Below are 20,337 nucleotides of genomic sequence, written 5' to 3'. Positions count from 1 at the left end.
TCCCTCACATGCCGAGGCTACTCTGAGATGCCCTGGAGACTGAAATATTTTCTTTCTAACACAGCTAGTCCAAATCAGCTGGAGAAAGCCCAAATTGAATCTTCCTGTTTAGGTTCTTATGCACAGGAATGTACAAGACTGAATGAAACAGTGACAAAGTAATCATGACTAGGGCTACAAAAGTAAGCATGAATAAGGCTTAGAAAACCATAGGTGGTAGGTTTTTACCATAGTTTTTATAGTGTCAGTCTAGAAAAGGCCATACTTGTTAGTACTCAGAGTTTCAGACAGTAACCCTACTTATATTTCATCTGTTATGCTCTTAAGAATGCTGTCTTTTTTGCTGTTCTGTTTGATATTTCTACTTATTAAAATGCATTGAAATTTTAGAATGTACAATTGTTTCGTTAAATAAACACACTGGCATAAAATCAGGCTTAAATGTCTATCTTGATTTTTTTTTTTGATGAGTAAACTAATTGTGTATGTTCTCTAGGTTTGTGCAGAAGAAAAATGCCCCACACTAGTGAACCTGGCTCACATGATGAGTTTGTACAGTACGCACACGTACTCTAGAGACTGTTCTAACTGGATCAATGTTGTGTGCAGATACCTGCACGACTCCTTCGCAGACACCACATTCAGCCTTGTGACGTACCTGGCAGAGGTAAACTTACAAATTGTTATTTTTAACTACTTCGATGAAAATTTTCAAGTAGGTTTATTTCTGGAGCTTCATTATAAAACTGAATCTTCAAATTGTCTTTGAAGAATGAATATCAGTAACATCTTTTCTAAAAGAAACTGGAAGTATGGCTCAAGTGCCAGCCTTGAGCAAAAAAGCCTAGCAAAAGGTCAAGCCCCAGTATGTGTGTGTACACACACACACACACACACACACACACACACACAATCTGTTCCAACATTAAAGGTATAATTTCAGGTAAGCAAGAAATTTTCATTTCCATTGCTTTATCTCCTTAGAATGACATGAAACCAAACAATGACCTCATTATTAAAAATGACACATTGATTTTTAGTAGATTTTGATTCTAGAGAATAACTGTAATTTTTTCTACAAGAGTAATTCTTAGTTTTGAAATCCTTTCTAGATTCATAGTGCAATATGCAAAGGCATATCTGCTGGGTACATTTTTATTTTGATGATAGATTTTCTTCTTAATGAAAATATGATTTTAAGAGGCATAAAAAAACAGAATCACAATAGAAAGTATCCCCAGAATTGCATGAAAAGGTAACGCTCATTTGTTGATGCCTCTGAAGTAGCTTAATGCCTGGCAAAGTAAATTACTGAGTAAATAGCTTCACAGAAAGCCTCAAGTGGAAGAAATTCTTCATCACTAAAAATGTCCACTTAGGATAAAGTAACACTTTGCTTTTTTTAGAAAATTAACCTGGAAATAAATGTCATAAAAGAATCTTGAAAGAAATTGCTGCTCACAGTACTATTTAACTTAGCCAAGTTGCTAGTGTTTACTATCACAAAATGAATCGTGCCTGGTATGAATTTTTTACATGTTTTAATAGGTTTGCTATTATCTAGTTGACACATGTAAACTGATTATCTGAGCTGACTTCCTAGCCTTTTCTTAGCTTGATAAAATGCCTGTTGCTAGATTGGTCTTGTGCCTACACCTCAAGGATGAGAGCCAACAAAAAACCATGCCTAACCACTTTAGTCAGCTTATGGCAGAATGCCTCCAACCACCCTCCCATTGTGCCACCATGAAGCTCACTGTTAAGATGGCACCTGCGCTCTCTGAAGGTCCACCCTGGGGTTCCAGGGATTGAAACTGGCACAATACGGCCTGTTGTGTATCATATATGGGCAGTGTTCTTCCACACTGCAAAGACAAAAATGGCTTCGCCCCATATGTTACTTATGTGAGTTATACTGGTCACCCCTGAAAGTAGTACATAGACTAGTTACACATAACATATTTTTTAATTCTGCTCTGGAAGTCCTGAGTTAGGTAGCACCGTGGTGTATACTTTTTAGTTAAACAAAACCAAACCAGTGCATTGATAGAGCATGTCTATAATCCTTGCAACTCACAAAGCAGAGATCCAGAGGATCATGATTCAGACCTAACTGGGGCAGAAAAGTACAAGAAACTCACACTCCAGTTTAATCAACAAGATGTTGATTGGAAGCATGGCTGTGAATACGCAAGCCAAGAGAGTTCAAGACCCTGGGTTCTGGTTCTAGCACCAAAAAAAAAAAAAAAAAAGAAAAAGCAGGTTCTTATTCTTTGGTAATAGTAGTTCTTCTTTGAACCTACAATCAGTGATAGCTCACTAAATTAGCAAAGGTAATGAGACATGATTAAGTTGAATAATTATCGTATTTTCTCCTTTCTGAAACAAGAAAAAGTGGTATTAGTAGAAATCAGCTTTTACTTCCTTGGTTTCTGGATCTCTGATCATCTAACCATAAACTCAGAGATTAAACCTGTTGTGTTTATATCCAAAGTGTAAATACTGAGTTTTTATTTAACCTGATTAATTTCTCCTTATTATCACTTTTAGTTGTTAGAAAAAGGGTTGTCCAGCATGCAGCAGTCCTTACTGCAGATTATCCACAGCCTGCTTAGTCACGTTGACCTGTCGGCAGCCCCGGCCAAGCAGTTTAATCTGGAGATCATAAAGATTATTGGCAAATATGTACAAGTAAGTGACTATACGATTTATGTGTAGCATGGTTCAACAAGAAACAATATGTATATAATTACAACTCAGAAGTACTGTAAATGTCCAGGAGTAAGAAACATCAAACGTGAGGAATATTTACTGCATAGGAAATGTCTTCCAAGTAAGTGCCAAAGGGATGTTTATTCTACTTTTGAGAAACAGCTACATGGAATATCTGTGCACAGTGGCCACACTTAGCAGCTCTGAATTGGAATTGTGTCTCATTGCTTTCTTTGTACCATTCCATTTGTTTACCAGATTCTTTTCTTTTTATTAATTAAATTTTATTGACAAGGTGTTGTGCAAAGGGGGTACAGTTACATAATATGGTAGTACATTTTTTGTGGTATCTGTTACACCCTCATTTTTCTTTCCCTTCCCTAGATCAGGTAGGCATATATACAATATCCAGTGTAACCAAAATTCACCTAGAACATTAAACGTAATATCAACAATAGAATCCTCTTGTGTCCTTTTCTTGGAGTTGTTTGTGCTTATCCTTGTCTTATATAATCATGTGTACATAGCTGTTGAGCTATTGTGATCCACTGATAGGTCTATCCTAGACCTTTTTATGTTTGTTTAGTAGTTGTTTGGTTTTAGATACATAATGTAAAGTCGCTGACCCAAACATGTGGAAACACCATTTTAAAAGAATTTTGTTATTTTGCAGACCTGGTCTCTACTGTCCGTTCCCCCCCCCCCCCCCCCCCCCCCCCGCTCAATGGTCATACATCAAGGAGACCATGCCCCTTTGTTCTCTGTGTTCTAGGCTTGTCTTGCTCAACATTATTTGTTCAAGCTCTGACCATTTCCCTGCGAATACCAATATTTTATCACTTCTAATTGCTATATAGTATTCCATGTGTACAGGTACCATGTTAACCAGATTCTATGATAAACAAATATTACTTTTAGAAGGAGAAGCGAATTTTTTTGGAGGGTGGTGTCAGTCATGGGGCTTGAACTCAGGACCTGGACACCATCCCTGAGCTTTTTCGACCAAGGCTAGCATTCTACCACTTTGAACCACAGGACCACTTGCAGTTTGCTGGTGGTTAATTAGAGATAAGAGTCTTATGGGCTTTCCTGCCCAGGCTGGCTTTGAACCACAATCCTCAGATCTCAGTCTCCTGAGTAACTAGGATTACAGCGTGAGCCACCGGCTCCTGGTGTTGAATTACTTTATAATGATATTTTTTGCATGTGTTGTGTGATGGTACAGAGCCTTGAATTTGCTGGCTTGCTTCCCACTTGGCTCTCTACCATTGGATCCATACCTCCAGCCCAATCTTTTTCTTGTTATTTTGGAAATGAAGTCTCATGGACTATTCTACCAGGGCTGACTTTAAACCACTGTCCTCTAGATGGCCAGCTTCCTAAGTAGCTATGATTACAGGCATAAGCTACTAGCACGCAGCTTAGGATGATATTTTTGAAATAGCACACTATTGTTATTTGTGCTTTAGTTATTTCAAGAGGGATGGAGGTGGTTTTTGGTACTATAATTTTTTAAGAGGGCTGGGAATGTGGCTTGGTGGTTGGAGTGCTTGCCTAGCATGCATGAAGCCCCGGGTTCAATTCTTCAGTACCACAGAAAGAGAAAAGGCCAGAAGTGGCTCTGTAGCTCAAGTGGTAGAATGCTAGCCTTGAGCAAAAGAAGCTCAGAGACAGTGCCCAGGCCCTGAGTTCAAGCCCCATGACTGGCAATAAGCCACATTCCCAGCCCCAATAAATGAATTTTTAAGTAGTTTTTTCTTTGTATTTTTTAAGGCAGATGGTAATCGAAAAATGTTATAAGTTCTTTAAACACTAATTCTTCTCCAATATCAAAAGCAAATGACTTGATTTGACTTCATGCTATTTATAAAAAGAGTTTATTGGGAGGAAAGCTGGTATTCTAAGGAGGTAACTTTCTTAGGTCTGTGGTAGCTAATAAACCTACTAGTACAATTAACAATTAACAACTTGTGTTTCTTTTTTATTTCTCCTTTTGATACTTAGACCTTCTATGAAGGATTTCAAAGGAAAATGAATCCTTTGCACGGGTGTTTGTTTTTTTTGTTTTGTTTTTTGCCAGTCCTGGGGCTTGGACTCAGGACCTGAGTACTGTCCCTGGCTTCTTTTTTTTGTTCAAGGTTAGCACTCTGCCACTTGAGCCATAGTGCTACTTCTGGCCATTTTCTATATATGTGGTGCTGGGGAATCAAACCCAGGGCTTCATATATACGAGGCAAGCACTCTTGCCACTAGGCCATATCCCCAGCCCCTGCACAGGTGTTTTTGTAGAAATAATATTTTGGTGATCTATAGCTACCCTAAGATTTTGTTCTCAGCTAAATATGCGTTTGTAACTTCCACATGTGACTTAATTTTTAAACCAGAGTCCTTACTGGAAAGAAGCCCTAAACATACTAAAACTAGTGGTGTCGCGCTCCGCAAGCCTTGTTGTACCCAACGACATCCCAAAGGCCTATGGGGGAGACATAGGCTCTCCTGAAATATCCTTCACCAAAATCTTCAATAATGTTTCCAAGGAGTTACCTGGGAAGACCTTAGATTTTCATTTTGACATCTCTGAGGTAAGATGCTCAGGAATCAATACAAATTCTCTAATAATTCTCATTCATTTTTTTCTACTCATTCAACAAGGATTAGCTGAACTCATGTTCATCTACATTGTGGTAACTGCTGTGAAAACCAGGGTGGGAGGGGCAATAACGACACATAGGAAGCTTTCATATGGTGTTTGGAGAAAATAGGCAAACAAGCATTATGATAAGTGCTTCCTAGGAAATGTTAATGCTATGGGATGCTGTAGGGTGGTGCTATAGGGTGGAATCGAACCCAGGGCTTCATGTATATGAGGCAAGCACTCTACCACTAGGCCATATTCTCAGCCCCACGCTCAGCTTTTCTATTAGTAGAGATGAAATCTCATGAACTTTTTGCCCAGGCTGACCTCAAAACTGAGCATCCTGATCTCAGCCTTTTAGTAGCTAGGATTATAAGCATGAGCCACTGACTCAGGTTCTATTTATAATAGATAATAAGGATATAGGTCATTGACCAATTATTTCCTTAACATACTCAAGGCTCTGAATTGATCCCCAGCACCTGAGGTAATCTCATATATAAAGTGATCCATTCCAATAAAGCCTCTTGGTGAAAACAGGTATCTTGATCTTTGATTTTTGTAACACCTATCTCTCTCTGCTTGTGTATATTTTTTGCATATTTGTAGAGAACATCATTCATTGTAGGTCCACTACTAACGCTTACTGATTTGTGTGGTGTTGCACTACTTGAATGAAATGCTGGCATTTTGCTTCTGTGTAGACTCCCATCATCGGTAATAAGTATGGTGACCAGCACAGCGCAGCTGGAAGGAATGGCAAGCCCAAAGTGATCGCTGTCACAAGAAGCACCTCCTCCACTTCCTCTGGCTCCAACTCCAATGCTTTGGTCCCTGTCAGCTGGAAAAGGCCACAGTTATCACAGGTACACAGAGGCAGAAAGACTGAGTAGTAGAGTAGAAGAAACCATTTTTTTTTAATTTTTTTATTTTTTTATATATATATTTTTTTATTATTAATTGAACATAAATTTTTTTACAAGGTGTTGTGCAAAGAGGGTGCAGTTACATAGTAGGGCAGTGTGTACATTTCTTGTGATATCTTACAACCTGTTTTTCCATCCCTTGTCTAGGTCAGGTAGACCCATATGCAATATACAATGTATCAAGCACATATACAGTGTTCACAGACTTGGTCTCTACTGTCTGTCCGTCTCCCTTTGTTAACAGTCATATATCAGGGAGATCATGCACCTTTGTTTTCTGTGTTCTAGGCTTGTCTCACTCAACATTATTTGTTCGAGTTCTGACCATTTCCCTGCGAATAACAATATTTCACCATTCCTAATCGCTATGTAGTATTCCATTGTGTATAAGTACCATATTTTTTGGATCCATTCGTCTGTGGAGGGGCATCTGGGTTGTTTCCATATTTTGGCTATTGTGAATTGTGCCTTGATAAACATGGAAGTACAAATGTCTTTTTGATATCTTGGGTTTTGCTGTTTAGGATAGATGCCTAGGAGTGGTATGGCTGGGTCATAGGGTAGGTCTATATTGAGCTTTTTGAGAAACCTCCATACTGTTCTCCAAAGTGGTTGTACTAATTTGCACTCCCACCAACAATGGAGAAGGGTTCCTCTTTCCCCACAGCCCCTCCAGCATTTGTTGTTGCCTGAGTTCAGAGATTAGGCCATTCTAACTGGGGTGAGGTGGTATCTCAGGGTTGTTTTTATTTGCATTTCCTTTACTAGCAGGGATGTTGAGCATTTCCTCATGTGTTTCTTTGCCATTTTTATATCTTCTCTTGTGAAGTCTCTCTTTAGCTCTTTTGCCCATTTCCTAATAGGTTTGTTGGGCTTGGAGGGGCTTAGTTTTTGAGTTCTCTGTAGATGACAGATATCAGGCCTTTGTCTGTTGCTGTGCTGGTAAATATCCTTTCCCATATCGTTGGCTGTCTTTCTGTTTTGGTGGCTATGACCTTAGCCGTGCAGAAACTTTTTAATTTGTAGTAGTCCCATTTGTTGAGTCTTTCCCCTATTTGTTGTGCCCCTGGGACTCTATTCAGGAAGTTCCTTCCTGTGCCTATAAGAAGAACCCATTTTTATATGTGTAAAAATTTGGACATTTTTCTTTTATTACTAAAACTTAACATTTGACTTTTTTTTTCTTTTTAGAGAAGAACGAGAGAAAAGCTAATGAACGTACTTTCCCTCTGTGGCCCCGAATCTGGCCTCCCAAAGAACCCATCAGTGAGTCATCACGGGTACCTGTTGGTCCAGGAAGAAATGACCTTGCTTGCCTTTCTAACTTAACCTACATGGTATCAAGAGTGGGGGGAAATTGTTTTTGTTGTAATACCTGGCAACTATGCTGACAAAGTAGGTGTTCCACTAGACAGATGAGATGGAATGAGTGTGAGCTCAGGAGCCAGCCACAGGAAGATGTGGCCACGGGGACTCTCGAGTGCTCATACCAGGCACAATGGTAAAGCTGATGGGGGACTTTTTTATTTTTCGGGCACCAGGTTATATTTTCATCTAATGAGGACTTGGAAGCAGGTGACCAGCAGACCAGCCTGATTTCCACCACAGAAGATGTCATTCAGGAGGAGGAGGTGGCCGTGGAGGACAATAACAGTGAACAACAGTTTGGCGTATTTAAGGATTTTGACTTTCTAGATGTTGAACTGGAAGATGCAGAGGTACGAATATGGGCATTATCTTTTTTTTTTTTTTTTTTGGTCTTTTCTTTTTTTGGTATTGAGGATTGAACCCATAATATTATACTTTGCCACTGAGCTACATCCCAGCCCCCCCCCCTTTTTTTTAAATACTAGAGTTTGAACTCAGGCCTCAAACTTACTAGGCTTGCTTGCTCAGCTTGGTGCTCTACTATTTGAGCCATGCATCCAGCCCTTTTATATTTCTAAAAGCTGGATTCTTTTTTTTTTTTGGGGGGGGCATTCCTTGGGCTTGAACTCAGGTCCTGAGCACTGTGCCTGGCTTCTTTTTGCTCAAGGCTAGAACTGTACCACCTCAGCCACAGCGCCACTTCTGGCCTTTTTCTATATATGTGGTGCTGAGGAATCGAACCTAGGGCTTCCTGTATATGAGGCAAGCACTTTTGCCACTAGGCCAAATTCCCAGCCCCAGGATTCTGATTCTTTTTCTTCTCTTTTCTGGGGGACAATACTAGAGATGGAACTCAGGGCTGCACACTTGCTGGGCAAGTGCTTTACCACTTCAGCCACTCACCCAGTCCTTTTGCCTTTTTCAGAAAGGTTCTTATGCCTTTGCCCGACTCTGGAACTATGATCCTTCTGCCTCTGCCTCCCATGTAGCTAGGACTACAGGAATATGTCATCCTGTATCTTACTGGCTTTTGTCCAGACTATCCTCAAACATCGATCCCTTACCTATCTGCTTTAATACGAGGGATCACCAGCATGCTGCAACTTTTTGGAAGGATTTTCAATGGCACTTGGGTTTGGACTCAGTCCATCAGCCTTGCTAGGTGTAGGCACTCTGCCTGGCAAACCACACCTCAATCTTTGTGTTTTCATTATTTGTCAAATAGAGTCTTACTTTTTGCTGAGTCGGCCTGGACTCTGTTCCTTCTGTTTATACTTCCCGCCATAGCTGGAATGATAGACAGGTGTCACCACATCCAGCTGTTTCTGTTGAGATGATGTCTCCTGAGCTTTTTTGCTTAGACTGGTCTAGAACCTCCATCTTCCCAGTCTCAGCCTCCTGTTGTAACTGAGATGACAGTTATTGGTTGAGATGGAGTCTTGCAACTTTTTGTCTGGGTTGGCTCTGAACCCTAGTTCTTCTGATCTGTACTTCCTCAGTAGTTAGGATTACAGGCATGAACCAACAGCATCAGGCCTCATATTTATGCTTTGATTTAAATGTTTTGCATGAGTATACAGATTAATCTGCAGAAAATAGTAAAAATACTACATTAAACTTAATTTTAAAGAATGTGGTATTTGTCACTAAATTGATTACCAAAGAAGGTCTGGATATCTAGACCCCTTCTCACTAGGAGATGATTGTGATATTCCCTTTGACATTCCCAACTACTTTTTTCCTTGATGATGTCACTAACTCTTCCCAATTCCTTGTTTCTTTTCATACCAAAAGGCCTTCTCTTCTAAACCAATCCAGTCTAGATTATATTGACATGTAGGTGATTTTAGATATTTTCTAAGCGAAAATTCAAATACAAAAAATGAGTTTATTGGTTTCTAAGACTGAATTAGTTCAGAGTTCAAGCCTGTATTTTAGTGTGATTCAGTAAAGTTTCTGGCTGCCCTCTGTACAAATCAGTTTGACCTCGACCAGTAGCCCCGTGGCTGTCACTGATGTGTGTGACCTTCCCCTCCCACAGTGGTATTTGGAGGAAGTGAGCATCACTTCCAGAAATGTGCTTAGCAACCTTCTTGCTACATCTTATCAACTCAAGTTGAGACATGCCAACTTCTGAAATGACTGTTGCAGCAAATATGATAACATTGCCCTTTGTCTTAGGCTGTAAGGAAACTGTTCTTTTGGGAGGCAGCGGCTGCACATCCCTGTATGCATTCTCTGTGTTCTCCCTTCCTCTCTCTCACACACACATTCACACACACACATGCACACACAGTTTCAAGAGTGAACATCCTTACTATATGCTACTCTGTGAATATTTTCTACTTTCTTTTTTCCAAAAAAGTCTAGTCACCATCCTCTAAAAGTAATTCCACACTCATTTTAAAACATATCTAAACTCTTCTGCTGTTTTCTTTTTTTGTTGTTGTTGTTGTTATTGTTCACAATTTAAATTTCCGTAGGCAGGCTTCAGAACAGCTAGCTCAAGTATTAGAGCACTTGCCTAGGAAAGGAAAACCTTCAGTTCATTCCTCAGTGCCCAATTTTTTTTTTTTTAAAGACAGCCTCCTGACATTTTTGTAATAATATGGTAATTCTTTTGGTTTTGTTTCTTTTTTTGTTTTGCTTGTCTTTAAGGATCACTGGAAATGCTTTCATGTCCATCTACTACTTTAAAGTTAATAAGTTCAGCTTTTAATAGAACCTTAATCAGAATGGATTGAGTATTTTGTAGTTCTGTCTTAATTCAAGTCATAGAAACCAGGGAAGAGAAGTAGAGATGCTCATTTAGCCTAACCAGTGACAAGCACTTTCTAAAATCCGGATATAGTCCTGTTATAGGTAATATTTTTTATTGCATAAAAACAGACTGTCAGTTATGGTACTAAAATATCCCCAAACTTTGAAACCTACAGTATATATTCATTCACCATACATTTTTGAGGGCTGCTAACATTGTGTGGTATGCTACATAGTAATATTATTAGAAATGATGTATTCCCAAGTCTAGATCATCTTGCAGAGAGCCCCAGGAGCCTCTCAGATTCCTGGAGAAACAGGAGAGACCTGAGGCTCAGATGAACAGTGCTCTGGGCACCATGTTCAGCCTTGTCTTCTATTTAAAATTCTATTACATATTCGTTTGTTTAAAAAAAAAAACAGGAAGATTTGAAAACTTCTATTTTGAATAATTTCATTCTGGGGAAAGAAATAGAAATGAGTTATATTTTACCAACTAGTGCAGTTTGTTGTATCAAAAATCTAAGAATAGTTGGGGAAAATTATACACTTATAAAATGGAGATCAGCTTAGACTAACAGAAACATAACATATAAATCTATAACTGGATGGAATTTTGTCATATTTCTTTCTTCTGGACCTTTTGAAATTGTAACAGTTTCTATTCTGATAGCTGTGATCTTGATTTAAAATTATTTTAATAACAGAAAAATGATCATTGCATTTAGCCAGGACAGTTGTACAGATTAAAATAATTGTGACCTTATATGTTGTCAACTGAATGTGAGTATTTTAAGTCAGTTTTCTGCATTGTATCAAGTATTAAATCCATGTAAATTTTTAAGATAAGTTTGTGTTGCCAGAGTGTTATCATAGAAATGTTGTTTTAAGTGTCTGTCTCTGACTTTTTCACAATATATTTTGCATTAAAAGGTAGTTTGAGTCACATGCTCACTTCCTGAACAAAGCTTAATCCAGAGCTTGAATCAGTCTTTTTGAACTTTAGAAATCAATTTTCCCAAAACAATGCAGTGTATATTTGAATGTTTGTCTTCGTTCTTTCTAATTCTGTGTGTTTTCCTTTTTGCTAACCAGGAGCTGCAGGTAAGTTGCAGCCTGGTGTTGTGGATTGTTGTCGTTGTCATCTGTGGTGTGTTTGTCCTCTTGTGCTCTCATTCGTGCTCGTGTGTTAGAGTAGAAATGACCTAGAGTGTAGACATAGTGGATTCCCACAGTAATACAAGAAAATTACTTAAGCAAAAACCAGGCTATCAACCAAGTAATTATCTCTTTAAATGTAAACAGTTAATGATGATTTAAACGTTTAAAGAAATTGAAGGGCTGATTGAAACTCTGCTTTGGATGATGTTATTCAGTATTTTTTCATCTCAGTATATGTTTTCCTGGTGTCTGACAGTTACAACATATATACACATACCGTCAAGGTCTTAGAAGTCCTGTTTTGCTTTTGCAGGGTGAAAGCATGGACAATTTCAACTGGGGAGTCCGGCGGCGCTCACTGGACAGCATGGACAAAGGGGACACACCGTCCCTCCAGGAGTACCAGTGCTCCAGCAGCACCCCCAGCCTGACGCTGACAAACCAGGAGGACACAGACGAGTCCTCCGAGGAGGACGCGGCCCTCACGGCCAGCCAGATCCTTTCCCGCACACAGATGGTACGCACCCTCCCTTCCCACCTAGAAATTACTTTGATTTCATTGTGGGCAATGGCACTCACTAAAATAAGTGTTCTGTTGGTCATGGCAAACAAAAGTTATGTTTGATAGGTATGCCCATTAGCAGTTGGGATATAGTTCATCTGGCTTCTTTCCTCAGCATGGTGAATTGCTCTGGGTAATTTCTAGGGACCTCATCTTGAACTGTACATATCAATATATCATTGTATCAGTATGGTAAACACTACTCCTTAGTCCATATCTGCCTTTCTTTCCTAATTAGTCTAGTGTACAAAGACTAAGCACAGCTTTCAAAATTACATAATTTAGGTGGAAATTCTGGCTCACATCCCAGGGACTAGATGACAGATTTAAAGAAGAAATGAGAAAGGCTGCAAGAGTCGTCATGTCACCTTTCATTTAGAAATGTGAGAGTGCAAGAAAGACTCAAGGGTTGGAGGCATGACTCAAGTGATGGAGTGTCTGCCTAGCAAGCATGAGGCCCTGAGTTCAGACAGCAGTGCTGCTGAGAGAGAGGGAGGGAGAGAGAGAGAGAGAAAGAGAGAGAGAGAGAGAGAGAGAGAGAGAGAGAATGAGAATGTGACAGGCATCAGTGGCTCATGCCTGCAATCCTAGCTAATCAGGAGACTGAGCTCTGAGGACAGCAGTTTGAAGCTAGCCCAATATCTGTAAGACAACCAATTAACCACCAAAAAGCCAAAAGTGGAGTTCTGTTGCTCAAGTGGTAGCAAAGAAGCTCAAGGCAGTGTCCAGACCTTGAGTTCAAATGCCAGTACAGGCACCAAAAAAAAAAACACCAAAAACCCAAAACTTGCAAGTAGACAGACACACGAAGTTTGCATCTGTAGCAGGCTGGGGCGTGTTAGCTCTTCAGTGATGGCCTCATTGTGCCAAAGTAAGCCTGCCTCCCCCAGCGCAGACCCACCAGCTCTCCACCACCCGCTGTAGCTCCGGTGCCCAACAGCCATCCTGCACTGAGCGGGATTTAGGTGAAGTAGAACATGGTCAGTTTGTGGTTGGCCTCCTCTTGTCTTCTCGGTTTTGACATCTTGTTGTTGCCCCAATATGTCTTTGAAATGCCACCTCCCCTGCGTGTTAAGTCATAGATAATCTGCAGTTGACAACAGCTGAGTGTGCCAAGCTCAAGATGTTACATGCCTTGGTCCCCATTAGTGTCTGCCCCAGGTAAGCAGGATTGTAGTCATTTGGCAGGGTAAGTGATGTTCCAGGACACAAAGATCATAGGTGGGTGTGAACCAGTTCCATCCCCAGTGGCCATGCTCTTATCCATGGTACCTAGGCTTGTCCTCAAGAAGGTATTTTCATGCCAAAGGAATGGTTGAGTTCTTGGCCACAGTGAGGGACAGAATGACACCCAGTAATTCGCTAGAGGGCAGCCATAGCTCGCACTGTGGCTTTGCTTCTGTGTTGTGGAGGCCCAAGTTATATAAACTGAGCCAGAGTAAACTTGCCTCTTTGCCACCATGGCCCTATGACCAAGGCTGGCATCGCTCAGGCTATGGTGAAGTTGCCTAACCTCTCTTTTAAATAAAACAGGGCCCCTGGTAGCATCCACCTAGTAGAATTCTTGGCACAGAGTAGTGCTTCATAACAGTCAGTTTTCACGAGTGTATCAAGCTGAATTGTCTGCCTACATTATAAGTCCAATTCTTGTCAGAGTAGTAAAGATTAAAATAAAAACACTTAAATTTGCTTCTTTCTCATCAGAAAAAAAAAATGAATTTTTGCCTCTATATATTCTAACTCCTAAACATACTGTATTTTAAGTTAAATATTATATTGACCTGGAGAAAACTTTAACCCTGCTTGAAAGGAAAATGTATAATACTTTCTTTTTAAATTAATAACTACTACTTTTCAAAGGAAACAAACCTAACAATAGTTTTTTTTTTCACTATAACAACTTTATTTGGTTTTTGTGAGTTTTTTTAAAAATCTTATTGAGGGGGCTGGGGATATAGCCTAGTGGCAAGAGTGCCTGCCTCGGATACACGAGGCCCTAGGTTCGATTCCCCAGCACCACATATACAGAAAACGGCCAGAAGTGGCGCTGTGGCTCAAGTGGCAGAGTGCTAGCCTTGAGCGGGAAGAAGCCAGGAACAGTGCTCAGGCCCTGAGTCCAAGGCCCAGGACTGGCCAAAAAAAAAAAAAAAATCTTTAAGGGCTGGGGATATGGCCTAGTGGCAAGAGTGCCTGCCTCATATACATGAGGCCCTGGGTTCGATTCCCCAGCACCACATACACAAAACTTATTGAAACTGGTATCAATTTTTTTGCTTATATAAGCACATGGCCTGCATAACCCACCCAGAATACTTCTGGAAAATTCACCTTTGTAAATTCTCCCTGACACTAAAGTCACAGGCCGGAGAGCTCCTGCCTTCATAAATTTGAGACTGACTGAAACACCCACAAACATATGAATTCCTACTCAAAGCTAACATAGTTACACAGAGTTCTTCCACTTCATTTAGTTAGCCAAATCAAACTGAATCTGCATGAATGCATACCTACTGTTTGTATTTACAGCACCCATTCTGGTATAGACTGGATGGGGGGAGGGGTAGCTAGGAAATTCCAGACGCTCCTAAAATATTTGATAATGTGGGAGGTTGCATGTGACCCTTGTGACTGTCGCTGGCTCATAAACGCCAAGCCCCTCACTCCACCATGTCTCCTTGCAGCTAAACAGCGACTCCGCTGTGGACGAACTCATGCCAGAGCCTCCTGACTTGCTCCTTCCATCTCAGGATTCCACCAGCAGCAACACGGCAGAAGAAGGGCTGCAAATCCGAGCTGAGACCCCCAGTTTGGAGGCTTGTCTAGATAATACTAGCAGCCAGCTGCCTGAGGTGGGGAGACGTGGGGCTGGTGCATGGCCAATCTAGGTTACTTGAAGCACTGTGCCACATCCCTTGCTTTCTTTCCACAAGTTTTCAGCTCATGTGCTAATTATTTGATTTGTTTCTAGTATTTCTAACCTGTTGGGTTGTTTCAAACAAAATAGTCAAATCTGATTTTCTTTCTTTAAGTTGGCAAGTTGAGGAAATGACCTACAGGTTAAAAATAATGTGTCAATATGAGCATTTTGCATTGCAGAGTGACTTGGTTACTAAGCAAGCGCTTCTATGGTGACAGCAGGCGTCGCCTGGGGTGCTACATTTCTTTTGTTTCTCCTCCCCTTCTTGCTTTGTGTGGGGTTTATGTGATTGGTGCTATAAGGGGGTAAGGACCTCAGGCCAGCTGTGTTAGCAGTTGGTTCAGTAACCTTTTCAAAAGACTTTGGAACCACTAGTATTATGTTTTTTGGAAAGGCCTGTGAGAAGTAAGCCAGATTCCAAGCTAATGACTGACCAACAATAAGTAAGTATTAGTTTTTTAGTGTTCTGCTTAAAGATTATTATAGATTTTTAATGTAATTGCTATGGCTCTCTGAAATGTGCTTTTTTATGTCTTGGTAAGTATTACAAACTGCAGTTGTTGTCAGTGCTAAAGAAATTAATGTATCTGTTATAAATCTAATCTGGTTATTAGGCTGTCTTATTTTAGCAAGGTGAAGTCTCATGCATGTTATTATTCTGAGAATTTGTTTTATATGTTTGAACCATCTTTAGTAGTAAACAGATAGATTTTGAAATGAATGCATTCTGGCTTCCTTATCTGAAGACCTTAAAATACTCAAACTAACATGGCTAAGGCTTGGATAATTAAACAAATACTACGATTGCATGAGATGTCTTCAAGAAAGACTTCAAGCGAGGGAATAGGGCTTGACCGTGTTCTCAGGGAAGTTTACCTTCCGGATCAAGAAAAAACAAGAGGCATTTTTGTCTAATTACATCTCATCATGATGAGAAACTCAGTAGTAAATAGGTTGAAGGTTTTGTGAAAACTTAGAGTGACGGGCTGGGCACTAGAGGGGCTGGTGATACTCAGAGATGGCATATGCAAAGGCATGGCAGTGGGAAATTGATACATTCGGGTAGCTGCAGGAAACTCAGATTTTCTGAAGAATAAAGCAAGTGGAAGAAGAATAGAAACAATGGGAGAGGCGAATAGGATCTAATACATGAGGAATCCTGTACAAATTCTAAAGACAAACATTATCTTCTCATAAGGGAAGTCATGCGATTTTTTTTTTTATCCTTTCTAGAAATAGCTGTGCTAGTGAGCTTTCCTGCTTGAGATGATTGATTTGAAAAGAAGGGTTCAGTCACTGAGGACTCACACCTGTAATGCTGGCTACTGAAGAGGGAGAGATCTGAACATTGCAGTTTGAAGCCCGCCTGGGCAGGAAAGTCAGTGTGAGATAGTTTTCCTTAATTAACCACCACCAAAAAGCCAGAAGTAGAGAGGTTGCTCAAGTGGTCGAGTGCTAGCCCTGGGCAAAAAAAAGCTCAATAACAGTGACTAGGCTGAGTTCAAGTCCCAGGACTGGCACAAAAAAGAAAAGAAAAGAAAAGAAAAGAAAAAAAAATGGAAAGACTAGAAACAAAGTCGATATAGTTAGTGTCTTCTTCTTATTTTAATATTGGTTAACAAAGGGGAAAATATCTTTCTAATTATAAATTTCAGTTACTCCTTGAGTAACTGATACTTTAATTTCAGTTACTCCTGAAGTAATTGATATTTTGGAAATACTACGTTCTTTCAGATGGGACTTTTTTTATGGGACTCTTTTTTATTAGACTTATTTCCCAAGACCTATGACGTGCCTGGGGGTATTTTTTCTACTAGATGAAAACCACTTCAATTTACTACTTTTGCTTCTTTTATAATGATCACTATATACTTCACGTGAAACTAGATCAGGGTAAGAATGAAAGGACTATTTTTAAAGTATACTTATTCATTTAGAAAACAATTCTGACACTAAAATCACTGCCAAAAGAATGGCTGTCAACAAGGTATAATACAGCATCGCATCTTTGGCTTTATTGGCCTACTTTATTTTTTCCGTATGTGCGTAATTTCAAGTGACCCAAAATTGTTCTCTTATAAAGAAAAGTGGGGGGGTTGGGAATACGGGAAGCACTATTATTCTGAAATAAAACAAAAAATTTTAAGCACCTTCTTAAGTAATATAGTTATGAGATTGCATTTCAAGGCCAGCCAGGCAGAACAGTCTACAAGATTCCATCACAGTAGAAGAAGCTGGGCATGGTGCACATGCCTGCTAACCTAGCTATAACAGCTAGGAAAATAACTGTCCAGACACATACCCTATCAGGGAGCAAGCCCTTATCTCAAAAACAGCCAGTGCAAACCAGGGCTGGAGGCAAGGCCCAGCAGTGGAGTACCTGACTAGCGAGCACAAGGCCCTGAATTCAAACCCCAGTACCACCAAAGTATGGGGGGGATAGGCTAGTGTATTTCAAATAGTGAGAGAAACTTTACATGTTTATCCCCTACTTCTCTGTAATACATACAAATTATACTTTGATCTCTGGAAGGCATTCTGTTCTTCACTTGTATTTATTAAGAGAAACCTTGACAAAGGTTTGGGGTTTTTTTTTGTTTTTGCCAGTCCTGGGGCTTGAACTCAGGGCCTGAGCACTGTCCCTGGCTTCTTTTTGCTCAAGGCTAGCACTCTGCCACTTGAGTCACAGTGCCGTTTCTGGCCTTTTCTGTATATGTGGTGCTGAGGAAGCAAACGTAGGGCTTCATGTATACCAGGCAAGCACTCTACCACTAGGCCATAGTCCCAACCCTCTACACAAAGGTTTTTAATAGCTAGGAATATAGTTCATAGATCACAGAAATTATTCACTATAGGAAATGAATCTTGATATAACAATGCATATGTGTGTATATTACATGAAATTCAAGGAAGTTTAATTCTTTAGCCACAAAGTACTTTTATCATGAAATTTAGAATGTATTAGAAATTTTCAGTGTATATCATGTAATAATAATTGTTGATTAAAATATTTTGAAATTGTAATTCTATAACATAATAGTCTAGTAAAGGTGTAAACTAATGAAAAGTGATGTATGATGTTTGGGTTGTAACGTTTGGTTGAGATATGATGTTCTGGTTGCCAATAACATAGTGTGTCGAAAGTGATGTAGGAAGAAAATCATACCAGTAAGAATCCTAGGTGATGTCTGACATCATCAAATAAGTATCTTCCCAAATGACTAGTACTTGTCCATTCAGTGGCTGAATCTTGAAAAGGAAATTGGGAAGGAAACCATGGTGTATATTGAGTATAAACTATTAGGATGGTTAGGAAATGGTTATGCTATCCTATTTTTAAATGCTGCTCTGTGAAGACAGGTTTTGCTGCTTTCCCTGCTTAGCTCCATCCCTGAACACAGGTCATAGTTACTCCCCATGTTCCTGAACCTCTTTCACTGAAATGCCACTCTTCGATCTTTGTCTAGGGCCCTATATTCTGTTTCCTCCAAAGAGACTCCAAAAACATGTGGTCTTTCCCTCCATTGAGCACCAGTGATCATTTGTATATTGATACTATTTACCTTGCACTTAACGTTACTATATGCTATTTTCATTTGGCCAAATATCATTATTAGTTTGGAAATAGTTATGGTTAGGAAATAATTTGTGCCAGAGTACCCATCCAGATCTGGTCAAGGTCTAGGCTAGACTAGAGCCAGGGGCTCTAATTTTCACTGAATTTTCATGCTTTGGAAAGAAAACTTACTTTTAGGCATGAAAAAAAATATTTTAGAAACTGTTGTAATGCTAAAGTCACTTAGGGGAGCTGGGGATATGGCCTAGTGGCAAGAGTGCTTGCCTCATATACATGAGGCCCTGGGTTCAATTCCCCAGCACCACATATACAGAAAATGGCCAGAAGTGGCGCTGTGGCTCAAGTGGCAGAGTGCTAGCCTTGAGCACAAAGAAGCCAGGGACAGTGCTCAGGCCCTGAGTTCAAGCCCCAGAACTGGCACAAAAAAAAAAAAAGTCACTTAGGTATAAATACTGGAAGAATTTGATTTTTGTTCCTAAACCTGAGACCACTGCACTTAGGTTCCACTGGGTTAAGCTTAGTATCTGTGCAAATATCAAAATGGAATCAGTGCCCTTATGCTGTATGCTTTGACAGCAGCTTATGTTAGCATTAACTGTACAAGAGGGTTTTTTTTATTGTGACGCTGCCATCTTGCCTACAATGAATCCCTATCATCCCACTCCATCTGTCACTCTCCTACCACGCCCCTCACTTCCAAAACAAACCTTCAGCAGGTATTATTCTGTCTTCATACCTGCATTTTTCTTTTTTTGTTTTAGTTTTGCCAGTCCTGGGGCTTGAACTCAGGGCCTGGGCACTGTCCCTGAGCTTCTTTTGCTCAAGTCCAGCACTCTACCACTTGAGCCACACTGCCACCTCTGGCATTTTCTGTTAATGTGGTACTGAGGAATCAAACCCAGGGCTTCAAGCATGCAAGGCAAGCACTCCACCACTAAGCCACATTCCCAGCCCCTGCATTTTTTTTTTTTGATAGTGGTAATCTATTCACTGAACCAGTATCAATTACACTTCTAGCCCATGCCCGTCAAGACTGACATTATTTCATTGATAGTAACAATGGATAAGAAGGAGGAAAGATGAACATTATATTTTATAATGAATATTTTATTATTTACTTAGGAATTTCAGAAGTGCAATTTAAGTTCCTAATCTCTCTTCATCTCCAGCTCTAAAGGGATGATGCTTTACTAGTACTTAAATGCTGAAACGCATTACTATAGTCATGTTACCTGTAATTGTCTTTACATCTCAGGCATTGAGCTCATTGATACCAGGAAGGCTACCATGTTTGTTCAGCATACTTCTGACCAGTCATTTGTAGGTAGCCCAAGACAAGTGGGGTCAGTATTTTGATTCATCTTCTTGCTGAGAATCCACTGTTCTAATATAATTAAAATAATGGGAGTACAGTTAAGAGAAAATTGATAGTCATGAAAATATTCCTTGTGTAGAACTAGAGTATATAAACAATTTTTCCAAAGGACTGTTTCCAAGTAAACACCTGAATCTTGTACCTCCTGAATCCTATACCTAACAGAGACAAGAAAGAGGGAGGATTTCTTATGTTTCTGTATGGCATCAGAGATAAACTGTAATTTCAAAATATTTAGAGCTGGGAAATATAACATGGAGTAGGGTGTGAGCCCCTGAGTTCAATACTCAGCACTGAGGGGAAAATTCCAGAACAAAACCCAGGCCTCTTTACAAAAATTATCT

General features: G+C 39.9%; 1 protein-coding gene across 8 annotated transcripts in view; it reads left to right on the top strand.

The window, feature by feature from the left end:
- Fryl (FRY like transcription coactivator) overlaps window positions 1–20,337 on the top strand; it is a 166,340-nt gene that overhangs the window by 129,085 nt on the left and 16,918 nt on the right. For 6 of the 8 annotated variants that reach the window (XM_048364235.1, XM_048364232.1, XM_048364231.1 and 3 more), the window contains 8 exons: window positions 497–667; window positions 2,551–2,691; window positions 5,097–5,294; window positions 6,052–6,213; window positions 7,465–7,539; window positions 7,815–7,991; window positions 11,876–12,079; window positions 14,806–14,973. In XM_048364235.1, coding sequence (XP_048220192.1) covers window positions 497–667; window positions 2,551–2,691; window positions 5,097–5,294; window positions 6,052–6,213; window positions 7,465–7,539; window positions 7,815–7,991; window positions 11,876–12,079; window positions 14,806–14,973 — 1,296 coding nt within the window. Of the gene's footprint in view, window positions 1–496; window positions 668–2,550; window positions 2,692–5,096; window positions 5,295–6,051; window positions 6,214–7,464; window positions 7,540–7,814; window positions 7,992–11,875; window positions 12,080–14,805; window positions 15,485–20,337 lie in introns of all 8 variants that reach the window. The other 2 variants (XR_007213545.1, XM_048364233.1) reach the window with 2 other exon arrangements.

The sequence above is a fragment of the Perognathus longimembris genome, chromosome 16, assembly GCF_023159225.1.
Source record: "Perognathus longimembris pacificus isolate PPM17 chromosome 16, ASM2315922v1, whole genome shotgun sequence".
NCBI lineage: Eukaryota > Metazoa > Chordata > Mammalia > Rodentia > Heteromyidae > Perognathus > Perognathus longimembris.
Note: the sequence above shows the minus strand (reverse complement) of the source record. Positions and strands in the feature narration are given on the sequence as shown.